The sequence below is a fragment of the Dermacentor silvarum genome, chromosome 8 (assembly GCF_013339745.2).
Source record: "Dermacentor silvarum isolate Dsil-2018 chromosome 8, BIME_Dsil_1.4, whole genome shotgun sequence".
NCBI classification, from domain to species: Eukaryota; Metazoa; Arthropoda; class Arachnida; order Ixodida; family Ixodidae; genus Dermacentor; species Dermacentor silvarum.
This window is the reverse complement of record NC_051161.1, coordinates 28,533,054-28,546,010: the sequence shown is the minus strand read 5'-3', so window position 1 is coordinate 28,546,010 and position 12,957 is coordinate 28,533,054. Positions and strand designations below refer to the sequence as shown.

At 51.0% G+C, this 12,957-nt stretch overlaps 1 protein-coding gene across 1 annotated transcript in view; it reads left to right on the top strand.

Moving 5' to 3' along the window:
• The window catches only part of LOC119460926 (complex I assembly factor ACAD9, mitochondrial-like), a 34,018-nt gene extending 27,141 nt beyond the window's left edge, over positions 1-6,877 (top strand). Inside the window, 2 exon segments of the mRNA XM_037722064.2 lie at positions 4,201-4,273; positions 6,623-6,877. Coding sequence (XP_037577992.1) covers positions 4,201-4,273; positions 6,623-6,723 — 174 coding nt within the window. The 3' untranslated portion in view covers positions 6,724-6,877.
• Positions 6,878-12,957: the final 6,080 nt, after the last annotated feature.

Sequence of the window (12,957 nt, the reverse complement as noted above, 5' to 3'; positions counted from 1 at the left end):
CGGTGTGACCTAACAGATTTTAAGGTATTTTTCGTGTTTGGGCAGTTGTGGCTCATTAAAGGTTCTCGAAACTGCTTAGTCATTGGCTCATTTTCGAAAGATTCCAGTCAGTCTTTACTGAGAAAAAAAAAAAAAAAGAACTACGCCTGAGGAGTCGCCACCCGCCACAGTAGACCAGTGGTGATGGCATTGCACTGCTGAGCTCGAGCTCGCTGGTTCAATCCCAGCCACAGCGACCGCGTTTTGATGGGCGCGAAATCCATGCTCGTGTACTTAGATGTAAGTACACGTGATGTCCCAAGTGATCAAAATTTACCTCGTAATCCAATAGTGGTTCTGGCACGTGAAAAACTCGGAATTAGATTTTTTTAGCAGATGGCATCGAAGTCCACGACATCATGGCATGCTGGTGCGGGAATTCGAAGGCATCGTCGCCACCAGTCTTCCATATTGGGTGTCTTTTTCTGGTTCGCCAAGACACATTTCACAATAAGAGCGGCGTTTTTGGTATTGTAGAAGGTCAATTTATAAGTACAGCTCAATTAAGATTTTTCCTTAGTGTCCCTTTAGAGATCTGCAGACGGTCATATTCATTCGGTGTTGAACTGTGGCATTCCTAGCTCCAGTGTCGCTTTGGGATGTTAGACTCTATAAATCAATCAAAGCCATCTTCAGGGCAAGTCAGTGTGCTGAGCATTGTGTCACATGAATTTAAAAATGTCAGCACAGTCCTTCGATATCTTTGGTGGTCATGAAAGTTTGGCCAAAGCTTTGTCTGTCACTGTTCTCCATTCAGCCGTAATGCATTTACGAGCGGAGGAAGAGGGATTCGGGTTGGACGTGCCTCCTATCCTAGGGAGGCCGTGGCTGCGCATAGCTGTCAGCGCGGCTGAGCGCATGTGCAATCCGTGCGCCCTGTTTTTAGAGGTAATCCACCGCGTGTGCAAAGAGTGGGCGTGCCGAGATGGCGTGGCATCATGTGCGCTTTTAGTATTGTAAGTTGCGTAATCTCGAGTTTTGGAGACTCGCTGTAGCGAGCCGGTGGACAAAGTATTCGCTCCACCCTGCTGCTACTTTTCATGATAGCGTCGTTCCACTGTGGGCAACGCTATCAGCCACGGGGGCAGAGTGGACGCGAAAGCGTGTCTGGCTTTGCTTTGTTGCGCCAATGTGAAGATATCATCAATTTGGCATGAAACCATATCTTTCATCGCTGTCTCTCAAATTCAACAAAATTTTCTCCTTCAAGTTTGCGTTTTCGAATTTCCCGATAATTTGGAAGATCTTGCAGCCCCTTCCGTGTAGGAAATATCGATCGGCGACTGTACTTACTTGCATAAAAGGTTGAATTTCAATGCAAGGAAATTTTGATATAGCGAAGAAAATTGCCGATTTTACCAATTTCGTTATATTGAGGTTTAACTGTAATACAAGGGTATTTCCCAAGTCATGGCATATTTGCATTTCATGCACAGTTTTACTAAATATTCTCGGTTTTCCTGGTTGCATTTTTTTGTTTTTTTTTTTTGTTTTATTGCATGGAAAGTACCCCTTATATTACATTCAAGTTACTATTGTATGCAGTGTACTACACTGCATTCACATTTTTTTTTATAATGGTATTTCCTGTAATACTTAAAAGGCCTATCACCGGGGTTGGGCATTGCAAGTAAACAAGTGCAGCACATAGATCACGAGGTTGCAATTGTATCTGCAAAGTATGAAATGGGTGCATAGTGCTAAAATGGTCGAAATTTCAAAAAGAGGGTTATGCACTCTTCTCAAGAGTCAAGACTGCACACACGCCTCTATGCAATACACACTGCTTGAAATGTCACTAACCATAGCACATGACTTTGATTAATCATTCTATGCATAACGCACAGTGGTGCTGCTGGAAATGCACCGCGCAGCAAGAAAAAAATACAAGAACAAAAAAATAAAGAAGTAGGGGCTCCTTATGTGAATGTGACGCAGTCCCTCAGGATAAGGCGCTGCTTGTGCAAGCTAGTCGAGGCAAAGGGGGGACAGTGTCTCTGTTGACAGTGATGCTTGCCTCCTGGCGACACGGTAACAGGCCCTTTCAAGTTTAATTTCTTCTATCTCCTCTAACAATGAAGCGATTTGAAAAATTGTTTCGGTAAAATTCTCCCTAGAATGTTCCTGTCACGGCTGTCACCCGTTCGCCGTCGGCGCGAAGTCAATCGATGGGGTATACAAGCCGGTTGGTCATACCGTACTCGAGCGAACACAGTGAAAGAGTCGGAGTCGGGAGTAAACAAAAAAACAAGATATTTATCCGCTTATAAATATACACAAATTAATAAAATAAAATAATAAAAAAAAGACACAAGACAGACTAACACGCCTGAACTTAAGATAGCACAATGATGACGACAAATAAATAGGACGAGCAATTAACAATGGATATAAACATGAAAAAGGGCGTGGATCAAATATACAAGAATAACACTTAACAGTAATTCACTAAAACAAAGTTCAAAAGAAAACAAACGATGTCATACGCGTGGCCGGGCAGCAGCAGCAAGTCTATAAACTGTGAAGTCGGCACGCATAGCTTTCCCGAAGAATCTGGCAGGCCGATCTTGTTGAGGTGGATGCGATTGCTGGTCTAGATTTGACATCTTCTCTCCAGCAGGTTGAGCTAACTTGAGGCGAACTACCGTGAGCTTCGTTGCAGACGTTGTTTTGTCGTCTCATACGTCAACTAGTTCCTCGGAGTTCCGACGTGGCTAGGTGGTCCAGGTAAGACTGGACGGCACTAGCACCCCGACGGCTTCTCAGCAGCTCATAGCTTCAACTTCTGGACTGATTTGCAGGGCCCAAAACCTGCGCTTAAATAGCCTCTCCTTTTCCTAGTTCCCTATGTAGAGGAACTGCAGGTATGCAGTGTTCGCCTAATTATTTCATGACTCCTACCAAAAGTCTTGGCCGCGCCCCTTTCAATCATGGACGAAGTAACGGTAGATTCCCCTCTCTGTCCAAAGTTGAACCCCCGCACTGCACCACACGGACGCGCACGCACACACCTGGGTACGTTAATTGGCGTGTCGCTTTCTCGAAACTATATGCCGCACTTTGGGACCACGACATTTTTTTGACGCCTGTTCATCGGCGTGTCGCTTCCTCAAAACTATATGCCATACCGTGAGAACACAATGTTTTGGCGGCCGATAATCGGCGTGAGAAACTATGCCGCTCCGCGACAGTTCCCTTACAACTCCTGGTGTGCTATAACGAAAACCTGCAGTGGAGCTTGGTGAGAAGCCTTTTAAGACATCATCAAGCATGTTCTCTTCCAGATTACAGTAATGGCCTACAATCAATGAGCACCCCATCATAGTGACTTTGGGCAGTGATAGTTTTTCGGGGTGCGTGGATATTGAATAATGATATACACAAGCATTCATTGGCAGGTTGGGTTAACTTGGTATGTTGGAACATTCCAATTACATTGTCTATGTTAAAAAGCTAGATTACTAAGCCATTATACTAAAACATAGTGTATTTGGCTCATGTTAACTAGGAAAATGTAGTAATTCCCACTAGCTGTCTTTGTCAGCCTATGCCTTATTATACCACCCGTAAACTCGAAGGCATTTGACCCTGTGCCAGTTGTCACTCATCGCACTTGCTGTCAAGCAATAAGCTCAGAAGTAAGAGTGCCGCTGGAAAAAAATAAAAGAAAGGAAAATGGCTCCCTTGCTGTCCACTAACCCATGCCCCTTGCTACTGAGAGGCTGGCTTTCCCGCAAAATTTAGACGTCTAACGGCTAAGTGTGTCGTACAGGCTAAATTTCGCTAGGGGCACGAAATCATCGCAAAATTCAGCACAAAATCGCCCAAATATCCTTACATGAGATAGAAACAAATGCCAAGAACCGTGTTTGCTCTTGCACAGCCAGCATATTATTCGATTTGATTCGAATAGTCGTATCCAACCGAATATTCGAACATTTTTTAATATCCATTTTTCGAATTGTATCATCAGCCTAGTTTTATGTCCACTGCAGGACGAAGGCCTCTCCCTGCGATCTCTAATTGCCCCTGTCTTGCGCTAGCTGATTCCAACTTGCACGTCGAATTGGATACAAATATTAAAAATATAATCGAACTTTTTGAGTATTCGCACACCCAAAATAGTTTCCCTTAACTTATCTTGTTTGTTTTTTATTGCAGGTTGATCTTGCCCTTTGCTTTTGTCATGATGCACGAAAAAAGGTGAAAAGCTGTGAAATTGAAATTGATGAAGGTGAGTTACATTGGCTCAAATCACTGCATGTTTATTCAGTGTTGAATAGTTTTCATTTTGCATCTGCTTGGAAGTTTGCTTACTTTTGTTTTTTGTTGCGTGCATCTACAGTAAAAGCTCGATGATACGAATCTCATGGGGTCACGAAAAATATTCGTATTAGCCGAAATTCGTATCATCGAAACAATTAAAACTACTGTCGAATCTCGATAATTCGAACTCGAAGGGGCCCGAAAATTTGTTCGAATTAAAAGGACGTATTTTTGAAGTATTCGTGCACCATAGCACGATGCACGAACGATGCGAGTCGTGAAATATCGCGGCGCGCAAGCGCATAGCAAGCGCGGGCCACGAAACTGCCCACGCCGGCTAACGGTCGCTTCCTGATAACGATTGAAAACGAAGTTTCAGGGAGCGAGCGGGCGGCGCCGGCACACGTGTGCGCGCGGAGACCGTCGAAGGTGAGGGAGGAGGGCGGCTGGGAAGCGGATTTGGCCGCGTCAACTCCGCCGCTTCGGTGGCTCCCCTCGCCCTCCCTCTCAACTCCCTCGTAGCTCTCTCACCTTCGACTCCGTGCGCACATCTCCGTGCGCGCCCGCTGCCGTGCTGGCGCCAGCTTATTTTAGCCGCCCCCTGAAGTTTCGTTTTCTGCCGTTATCGGGAAGCTTCGTTGGCCCGACTGTGCCTCCGCCGCTGCTTCCCTCTGCGCTGCTGCCGCAGCGTGCAAGGTCAACATTTGACTAGAAAATAGAGGAGAAGGGGTTCACTGCCATTTTATCCGCGTGGCTGAGACGTCGGCACTAGTGTGTGCTAGAATACGGTTGTCTAGAACACTCTAGTCGGCACGTACACGCTTGTTCCGGCGTGATGCAGAAACGGCGACCTTGCAATTTGAGAGAGGGGGAAATTTCCGCCGCGGGTTATTTTTTTCCCCATTCCTTCGCGCGCGGCATTGAGGGGTCTCTCCTGAGCTTTTGCTCTACGGCGGTGTCGGAGCAATGCCGGTCGGAGGCGCCGCCGCGTTATTTGGCGTGCTGCTAAGAGCATTGTCGGTGCACGGTAGGTTCGAAATAAGCGTGTTCGAATTAACGAGATTCGACTGTAGCTAAATTAAAGAGTCAGAGGTGAACTCACTCAGGCACATGTACGTAAAAAGCATTTATTTCTTGAAGCGCCACCGCTTCAAACTCTTCGCGCCCAGTCGCGGAGTCCGCGCTGCCCGGCGCCACGCCTCCGCACCAAAAGAGAAGGAGAGAAAGCGCGTGACTGCGCGCTGTTCTCTTTCGCGGCCGTTGGTGGGGCGGCGTTTATTCGTATCAACCGACGCAGGCTGAAAATCGATTCGTAACAACCGTTCTCTAGCACGTTGCAAAGTAATGGGGCTCGGACGGGACCTCAGAAAAATTCGTATCATCCGGAAATTCGTATTAGCCGTGATCGTACGATCGAGCTTTTACTGTATTTGACAGTTGCAGGTGACTGAGCGTTATTGATGGCTGAGATTAGAGTTATGGCACAAACATTTCGTGCGCTTTCACCGGATGCAGAATTGTTGCAATGTAGTCTATGGGAATCTAGAAAGTGAAAGTTTGTCCATGTCTGACTAGTGTATCACCCTTGCAATCTGAGCACTTTTGTGAAGGAGAAAGGCAACTTGTTGGAGTTTATGCCACAGCTTCCTTCTGTAAATTTTTTTTCATGTGTTAAGCAGAACATTGACAACACCGTAGTGTGACATTATAAGTGCTGGTCTTTTTTGACTTGGAGCACATTTTGTGCTTAAAAGGTAGCCGATATTTCAAGTCATCCCATAGTAGACTTGTTTTTGTTGTGGCTTGCAATGTACCTGTATATATATTTTTCAGCAGTAGCAAGAAGTGAAACTGTCTTGGCCATTCATTGCCACAACCTAACACCATTGTTACCTGCTTTGAAGATATGGAAAGTGGCATTGTCACCCATTTTTTTAAATTTGTCACTTTCTAAGCGTTTGGTCCCACAGATAAATTTTAAATGTGTGTTAAAGGATTTAGGGCCTCAATATTTAGTCGAGTAACAACCATATAAAGACAACGGAAGTCATAGCCAAGAAAACACAAGTAAAAAATTTTTATTTAATGTTTGTCCTTACAGTCTGGGTATTTGTGACCCAACCTCGAGTGACAGATAATGCAATTTGTAGCTGTTGCTGTGGAATGTGCAGGCCTAATATGTGCATGTGGTCTTATTTCATAACTGTTAGCCAACAATATATATATATACCCCATTTTGCCATTCATGTTCCTTATGATATGATCAGCTCGCATCTTGGCATCAATTCTGTGTTCACTATACTTTCAATTCTTCCAGAGATGGATAACTTGCTGCTTCTCAGGAAGCGGGAGATTGCCGACAAGGTGTTTGAGAACAAGGCCTATTTTCCAGTGCATCCGCTGACAAAGAACTATTGATGCAAGGGGTTTAGAACCGACTTGATTGTATAGTCTAGCCATTTTCATTGCCGAACACAGACCCATCACGTTGATTGTGACAATTTTAGGACAAAAGTCAACTCTTGTTTTATATCACATACAAAATGAATAAATATTAAGTTGTGTCTGTTGACTTTGATTGCACAAATAGTCAGGCATTATCGTGTTGAAACACGTCCGAGGTGGCCAATGCAGGGAATATGTGTTGGGATGCTTTTGTTGACACGCACTCTTCCATTTCACGTACAATCCATGATCACTGCAGGTCCTTCAGGTTTCTGTCTTCACCTTGTTCCATGGCGCTATTCACCATTTGGCAACTTGCTTCTATTGAGGCACAGCATACCATAGGCTTTTACTCACTGCACACCGATTTCACAGGCGTGAGGTACGAGCATTACTGAGTGCACAAGAGTGTGAGTGGACACGAGTGCCACTGAATGCGAGTATGAATGAAAGTCAATGACAATGAGTGGGAGTTAATGCGAGTATGAACATGATTGGGTTCCAGTAAGTGCGAATGGTAGCGAGAGTTGTGGGTTCTTGGTGTCTCACAGGAGACCAACCACCGCGGGTTCGAGCTTAGCGAGCCACAGGGCCGCGTCAGCCGTCGCCTCCAGCACCGCTCGCGCGCGAGCTCAGAGGCCGCAAGGGGCTACCGAGCGACGCACGCAAAAACACAGTAAAGCCCTGAGTTGACGGAAACCGTTTACTGAAACCGTCGGCACCAGCACTGCACAAACGCCCGCACGGAGGGGAGCCAAAGGGGTCCCGCACCAGGGCGAAAATACAATAACAGGCGCCTATAGCACGTCGCGGCGAGAGCACAGGCTCAAGCTGGGACACGCCGCTAGGAAAAGTCCCGGCGGCTATGCTACTTGCTCTGGCGATAACCAATGGGTCAACTCGCGAGAGCACGGGCAATATCCTTCGGCTTAGGCTTTCGGCAAGTGCGGCTCGGCGAGGTACGACCTCGCGCGAGCACTAATGGCACCGCTCGTCGGCTTAGCGTCGGGAAAGGATCAGCACAAAGTACGCGCTCCCCGCACGGGCAAAGGCCACGTGCGCGAGCTCCAGTCCTAGTCACAAAGGTGTCGGCGGACGAGAGGAAAGCATGAACGTACCGTGCGCTGGTCCCGGAGAGAAGTCCACGCTTCCCCGCTAGCGGCCGACAACCGGCCGCGTAGTGACGTCAGCGCTCCGCCCCCACCGCCAACCGCCGCGTGCGCAGCGCCACCGCGGGAACCGGTTAGGCGGCGCGGGCGGAGAAGGAGGCCAGCGGGGAACGATGGCGAGGGATGGCAGAGCAGGCGAAGCGCGCGCGATCATGCCGGCGCAACCCTCAATCCCCACATCCTCCTCTCCTTAAATGCCCCCCTACCAGCCTGGCGAAACAGCTAGTAGGGGCTTATGCATCAAAGACAATTGAGTCTTTCATGCACAAGCTAAATGCTAACCTCAGCCCAGCAAGTACTCTTAGAACACCGCGTTCCGACATATAAAACAAAACACTTTCATGCACTATAAAAATAATAATTATATACAAGGATCGTGGGAAAATAAAAAATTAAACTGCTACGCTGTATAATAAAAAAAAATTGCCGCGAGAGGGGGGAGAAATATTAACAAAATAGTCGGCCGCTGGCGCGGGACAGTGTCCAAGGTGCGAAGGGGAAGCGGCGCGTAAAGTTCTGTGGCTAGGGGCGGTGGCCGAAGACGTAGGAGTCTCGAGGGCAGCCTTGATTGCAGGAACGGGCTCACCGTTGGTAGATCGGAGTTGTTGTTTTCGTGGTGGTGGCGGTCCCGAACTCCAGCCGGATGGGGCAGGACACTGCCGGGTCAGCTGGCCACGCCGCCGGAGCCAAGATGGAAGGGGCAGCCACAACCGTGGCTGCAAGGCGTTCGCACGGCGGCGGCGACTGCAGAGAGCTGGTCTCTCGGTCTGACGTCAGAGGGTCAGTGACCCCGTCCACCTTCAGTGTCCACGATGATCCGATGCTGCAGTTGGTGCGACTTCTGGTTGCTTCGAAGAGCAACAGGCACCACGCACGCACGCGCACACACACACGCACGCACACACTCCTTGCGGTTTTCACCATGGCTGCGCAACACTCCCAAACACCGCCATGCTCATCGCCGTACACAACGCGCCGCGCCATAGAAGGCGCAAAGCGTCCTTCGTCCCCCTCACACCGACGAGTCAATGGGACCATTGTCCACCACCGTGCCTGACGACCGCGCAAATCAACAACCCCCTTCTCGGCAAAGTGAAAAAAAAAAGGAAAAAGAAAAGAACAAGAAAAACAAAAATCTTCACCATCTACGTACAAGAAAAAAAAACACGTAATGAATTAAACTATAAGGCTGTACACGCGAAAACACACTTTCAAAAAGAAAAAACATAAATACACTCAGCGGGCGTACTTAAAAAAAATGGGAAAAAAATGCACACTGTTAAAACACTACATAAACACACTTGCAATACGCTGGGCTGGGGCTAGCTTATTTTCGTGCACTGGCCGTAAAGAAGCTAGCCCACTGAGGCTACGCATTTTACTGAGGGCCTTCGGTTGCGGAAAAGTCCGTCGTCCGGCGCGAAATCACACAGGTGACCGCTTCCTCAGATTGTACCGGTGCGTGGTCCGAATGCGGTCCGTTGCTCCGGGTGTGCCCCGTTGCTTGCGCGCAATGCCACTGGGCACTGGCGCGAGCTCGTCGGACCGTGACGCAAAGGCCTTCAGGTCGGCGATATGGGCACGGCTGAGTTTTCCCGAAGAGGGATCCTTCAGCAAGTACGCGAGTGGAGACCAAACTTTCTCCACTCGGTACGGACCAAGCCACTTAGGAGCGAGCGAGGCTGAGAACCCCTTGGTCGCATCGCTAAGAGCGTGGTTGCGCTTCAGGACGAGATCACCTACCTTAAATGAAAGCTGGCGATGCTTCCGGTCGTATTGAGCCTTCTGCTGGGCCCTGGCCGACGCCAAACTCTGCCTTGCTCTACCGAGAGCCCGACAAAGCCTGTCCCGAAGTGCTGAAGCGTAAGCAGAACAGTCTGCCGGCGCTTCCTCGTCCCCGAGCTGGCATTGCATGACACTGGTCACCGGATTAGCCAACTCCCTTCCAAAATTGAGAAAGGCGGGAGAGAAACCAGTTGAGCGATTCTCGGAGGTTCGGACTGCGAACGCGAGCTCACTCAAGTGGTCTGCCCAATCCTTTTGACGTTCGGCAAAGGCCGCTAACATTGGTTTAAGAGTTCTATTGAGTCTCTCCGTCAAATTGGACTGGGGATGGTAGGGCGAAGTGGTGCAGTGATTAATTCCCAGGGAACGGCACGTAGCACCAAACACCCGAGCGGTGAAATAGGACGCGTTGTCCGTAATCAGTCTTTTCGGAAAGCCGAACCGACAAAACACTTCCTGTAGCCTTTCCAGCACCGCTCGCGCTGTCACTTTACGAAGCGGAAACAGTTCCACCCATTTAGAAAAATGATCAACGACTACCATCAGGTGTGTGAACCCCTGCTTACTCCTGGGGAAAGGCCCCATAAGATCGCAGGTGGCCACTTGCCACGGACGCTCACTGTCGATTGGTTTCATCAGCCCGGGCGGCTTGCCACCCCTTGATTTCACCATTTGACAGACATGGCAGGAACGGCAATAGCGAAAAATGTCACGCTTTATGCCAGGCCAGGTCACAGTTTGGCTTAGTTTCGAAAAAACTTTAGAGCCACTCAAATGACCGGCCAAGGGTTCGTCATGAGAACATCGCAACAGTGCGCTTCTCAGACTTTTGGGGATAACCACCTTAAACGGGTCCACAGCGTCATCATCGGTGGCTATGTATTTCAGCAGGAGCCCATCATGATCCAGCAAATACAAATCCGCGGGGGACTCAGCGACACACGCTGTTTCCGGCCCCCCTGCGCCCGCCGCAACACCAGCAGCGTCTCGGCGCTCCGTCTCCCTGAGACCGTCGCTCACTCCGCGACAAAACGGATCAATTTGCTGGGCCTTCAGTAGCTCTTGCCTGCTGAAAGCGATTCCAATTCTCCCAAAGGAGAGGTTGGTCTCGTCCCCACTCAGGACTGCAGCCATCGGCGTCATGGGTTCGCTTTCGAGAAGCTCCCCCGCACACACGCTTTCCGGCGCGCTGCTTGCCTGGAGCGCGGAGAAACAGGTTTGCCCGCTTGCGGACTCGCCTCTCGCTCCGCTCGTTTCGCCCCCGACGCTAGCTGGCGCTAAGGCACCGGCAGCGGCTGTTGCACCTGGAGAAAAGCTCTGGGTGGACAATGGGGCACGAGATAGCGCGTCAGCTACCACGTTGGCACTTAGATGTAGTGCCTCTTCGTGCCGTGTCCCTCTATCCCACTGGGGATTGTGAGTCGACAAGCGCATGGCGCAGGGGCTTGCCCCCGAATTCTGCGCGCGACACGGTTCGTGCCGTGCCTTTCGATCCCAAAGGGGACCATGAGCGGGCGAGCGCGAAGCTCGGGGGCTTGCCCCCGAACTCGGCGCGCGACACGACTCCGACGCCTCACCTGCACAGGCAGAATCGGACGCCGGCGGGCTGATGAACGGCTTTAGCAACGTGAACTGACCGTCGCGATAGCCGCCATTCGCAATGTCCACAACGATCCCAGTTTTAAGGAGAAAGTCCCGGCCGAGAATCACAGGAACACTGAGCCCTGGGAGATGAACGAAACGCGTGCGTCTCATTCGCTCTCCCCACCTGACAGTCAGCCTTGCGGCGCCAGCCGAATGGGCCACGCCTTTCGCAAGATTGAATGTCGTTCGGCAGTCCCGCAAGCGCACTGCGTGCTTTTGCAAGTGGGACAAAACCTGTTCGCCGAACAACGAAGCGCTTGCGCCCGTGTCCAGCAGCGCCGAAAATTCGCGGCCGGCAATGGTCACCGGAATAAACGGTGCGTGCGCACCAGCAACACAACCTGCTCGGTACGCCGAGGGAACAAGCAAAGGTTCGGTCACTCGTGCCTTCGCGAGCGACCTGCTATCCCGTTTCCCGGCCTCACAGGAGACCGAGGCGCGGTGCAATCCCTTGCAATGTGCCCTCGTTGTTGGCAGCGAAAACAGCGTACTCCGCCGCGGTATCTTTCCCGAGGCGGAGCAGCCTCAGCTCCCTGCCGGGGTCGGCTCGCCGCTTGGCCAATGGGCCGATAACGAGCGTTTCCCTCCGCGATGCGCTGGGTCGAAAAGCGTCCCTGCGCATGCGTTTCGGTCGGTGGCGCAGCACAGGCTGCCCGTCTATCGTGCGTGTAGGGATCGAGAGCGCGCGCGCTCAGCTCCCAAACACACCCGTTTGCAGCCGCAAAGGCAGCTTGGCCGGGTTGTTGCCGTTGGGGAAAGGGCTCAGGCTCTCTCCACGCGCAGCTCGGCTCAAGGGCCTCGCTGGCGGGCGGCGGTGGGCGATAGGCGCGCCCGGCGATAATGTCGCCTTGAATGCGCTTTGCCTCGGCGGCTAATTCCTCCAGATTTCGGAAGTGGCCGCCGCGCAGGTACGCCGAAAAGGTCGGATGTGCCTGCCTGATCACCCGTTCGACGCGTTCCTCGTTCGAGGCATTGGGCTCGGCGACTAAGAAAAGGTCTTGCATCGCCCGTACGTACTCCTGAAGCGACTCATCAGGAGCCTGTGTACGTAGCCCAAGCTCTCGCCGCATCCTACTCTCGTAGTCAGCGGGTAGGAATTCACGCAGGAATGCCGCGCGGAACTCCTCGAGGGTTGTTGCACGGTGTCCGGAAAGCCTGTACCACCTAGCCGCCGAGTCAGTGAGTGCAACAGGGACGACGCGTCCGAGTACATCCTGATCGTTCAAACCCAGAGCTCTCTGGTAGCGTCCCTGGCACTAAGCAGGTCACCGTATCCGCTGTAGGTCGGGACTGCCAACCGTACAGCGGGGTGAGCGCATTTCGGAACAGCCGACAGCGTTTTAACTGCCCCAGAGAGCGCCTGGATCATTTCGGCGGCGTTATGCAACAGCGTCTGTGCGCCTGCTCCAAAGGGAGCCGTTGGCGCGTTAGCGGCGCGATCGAGCAAGGATGAACTGACGTCCAGCTCGATCAGTGGCGCGGTTTCCACAGGGATACCGGCCGGCGCGCCGCCGTCCCCAGAGCAAAAAGGGCTCCTAGCGGGGTGCGCCTGCTGTCGTTCACAGCTGCCACTTGAGGCAGCTATACGTGAATTGCTTCTGGCCGCTTT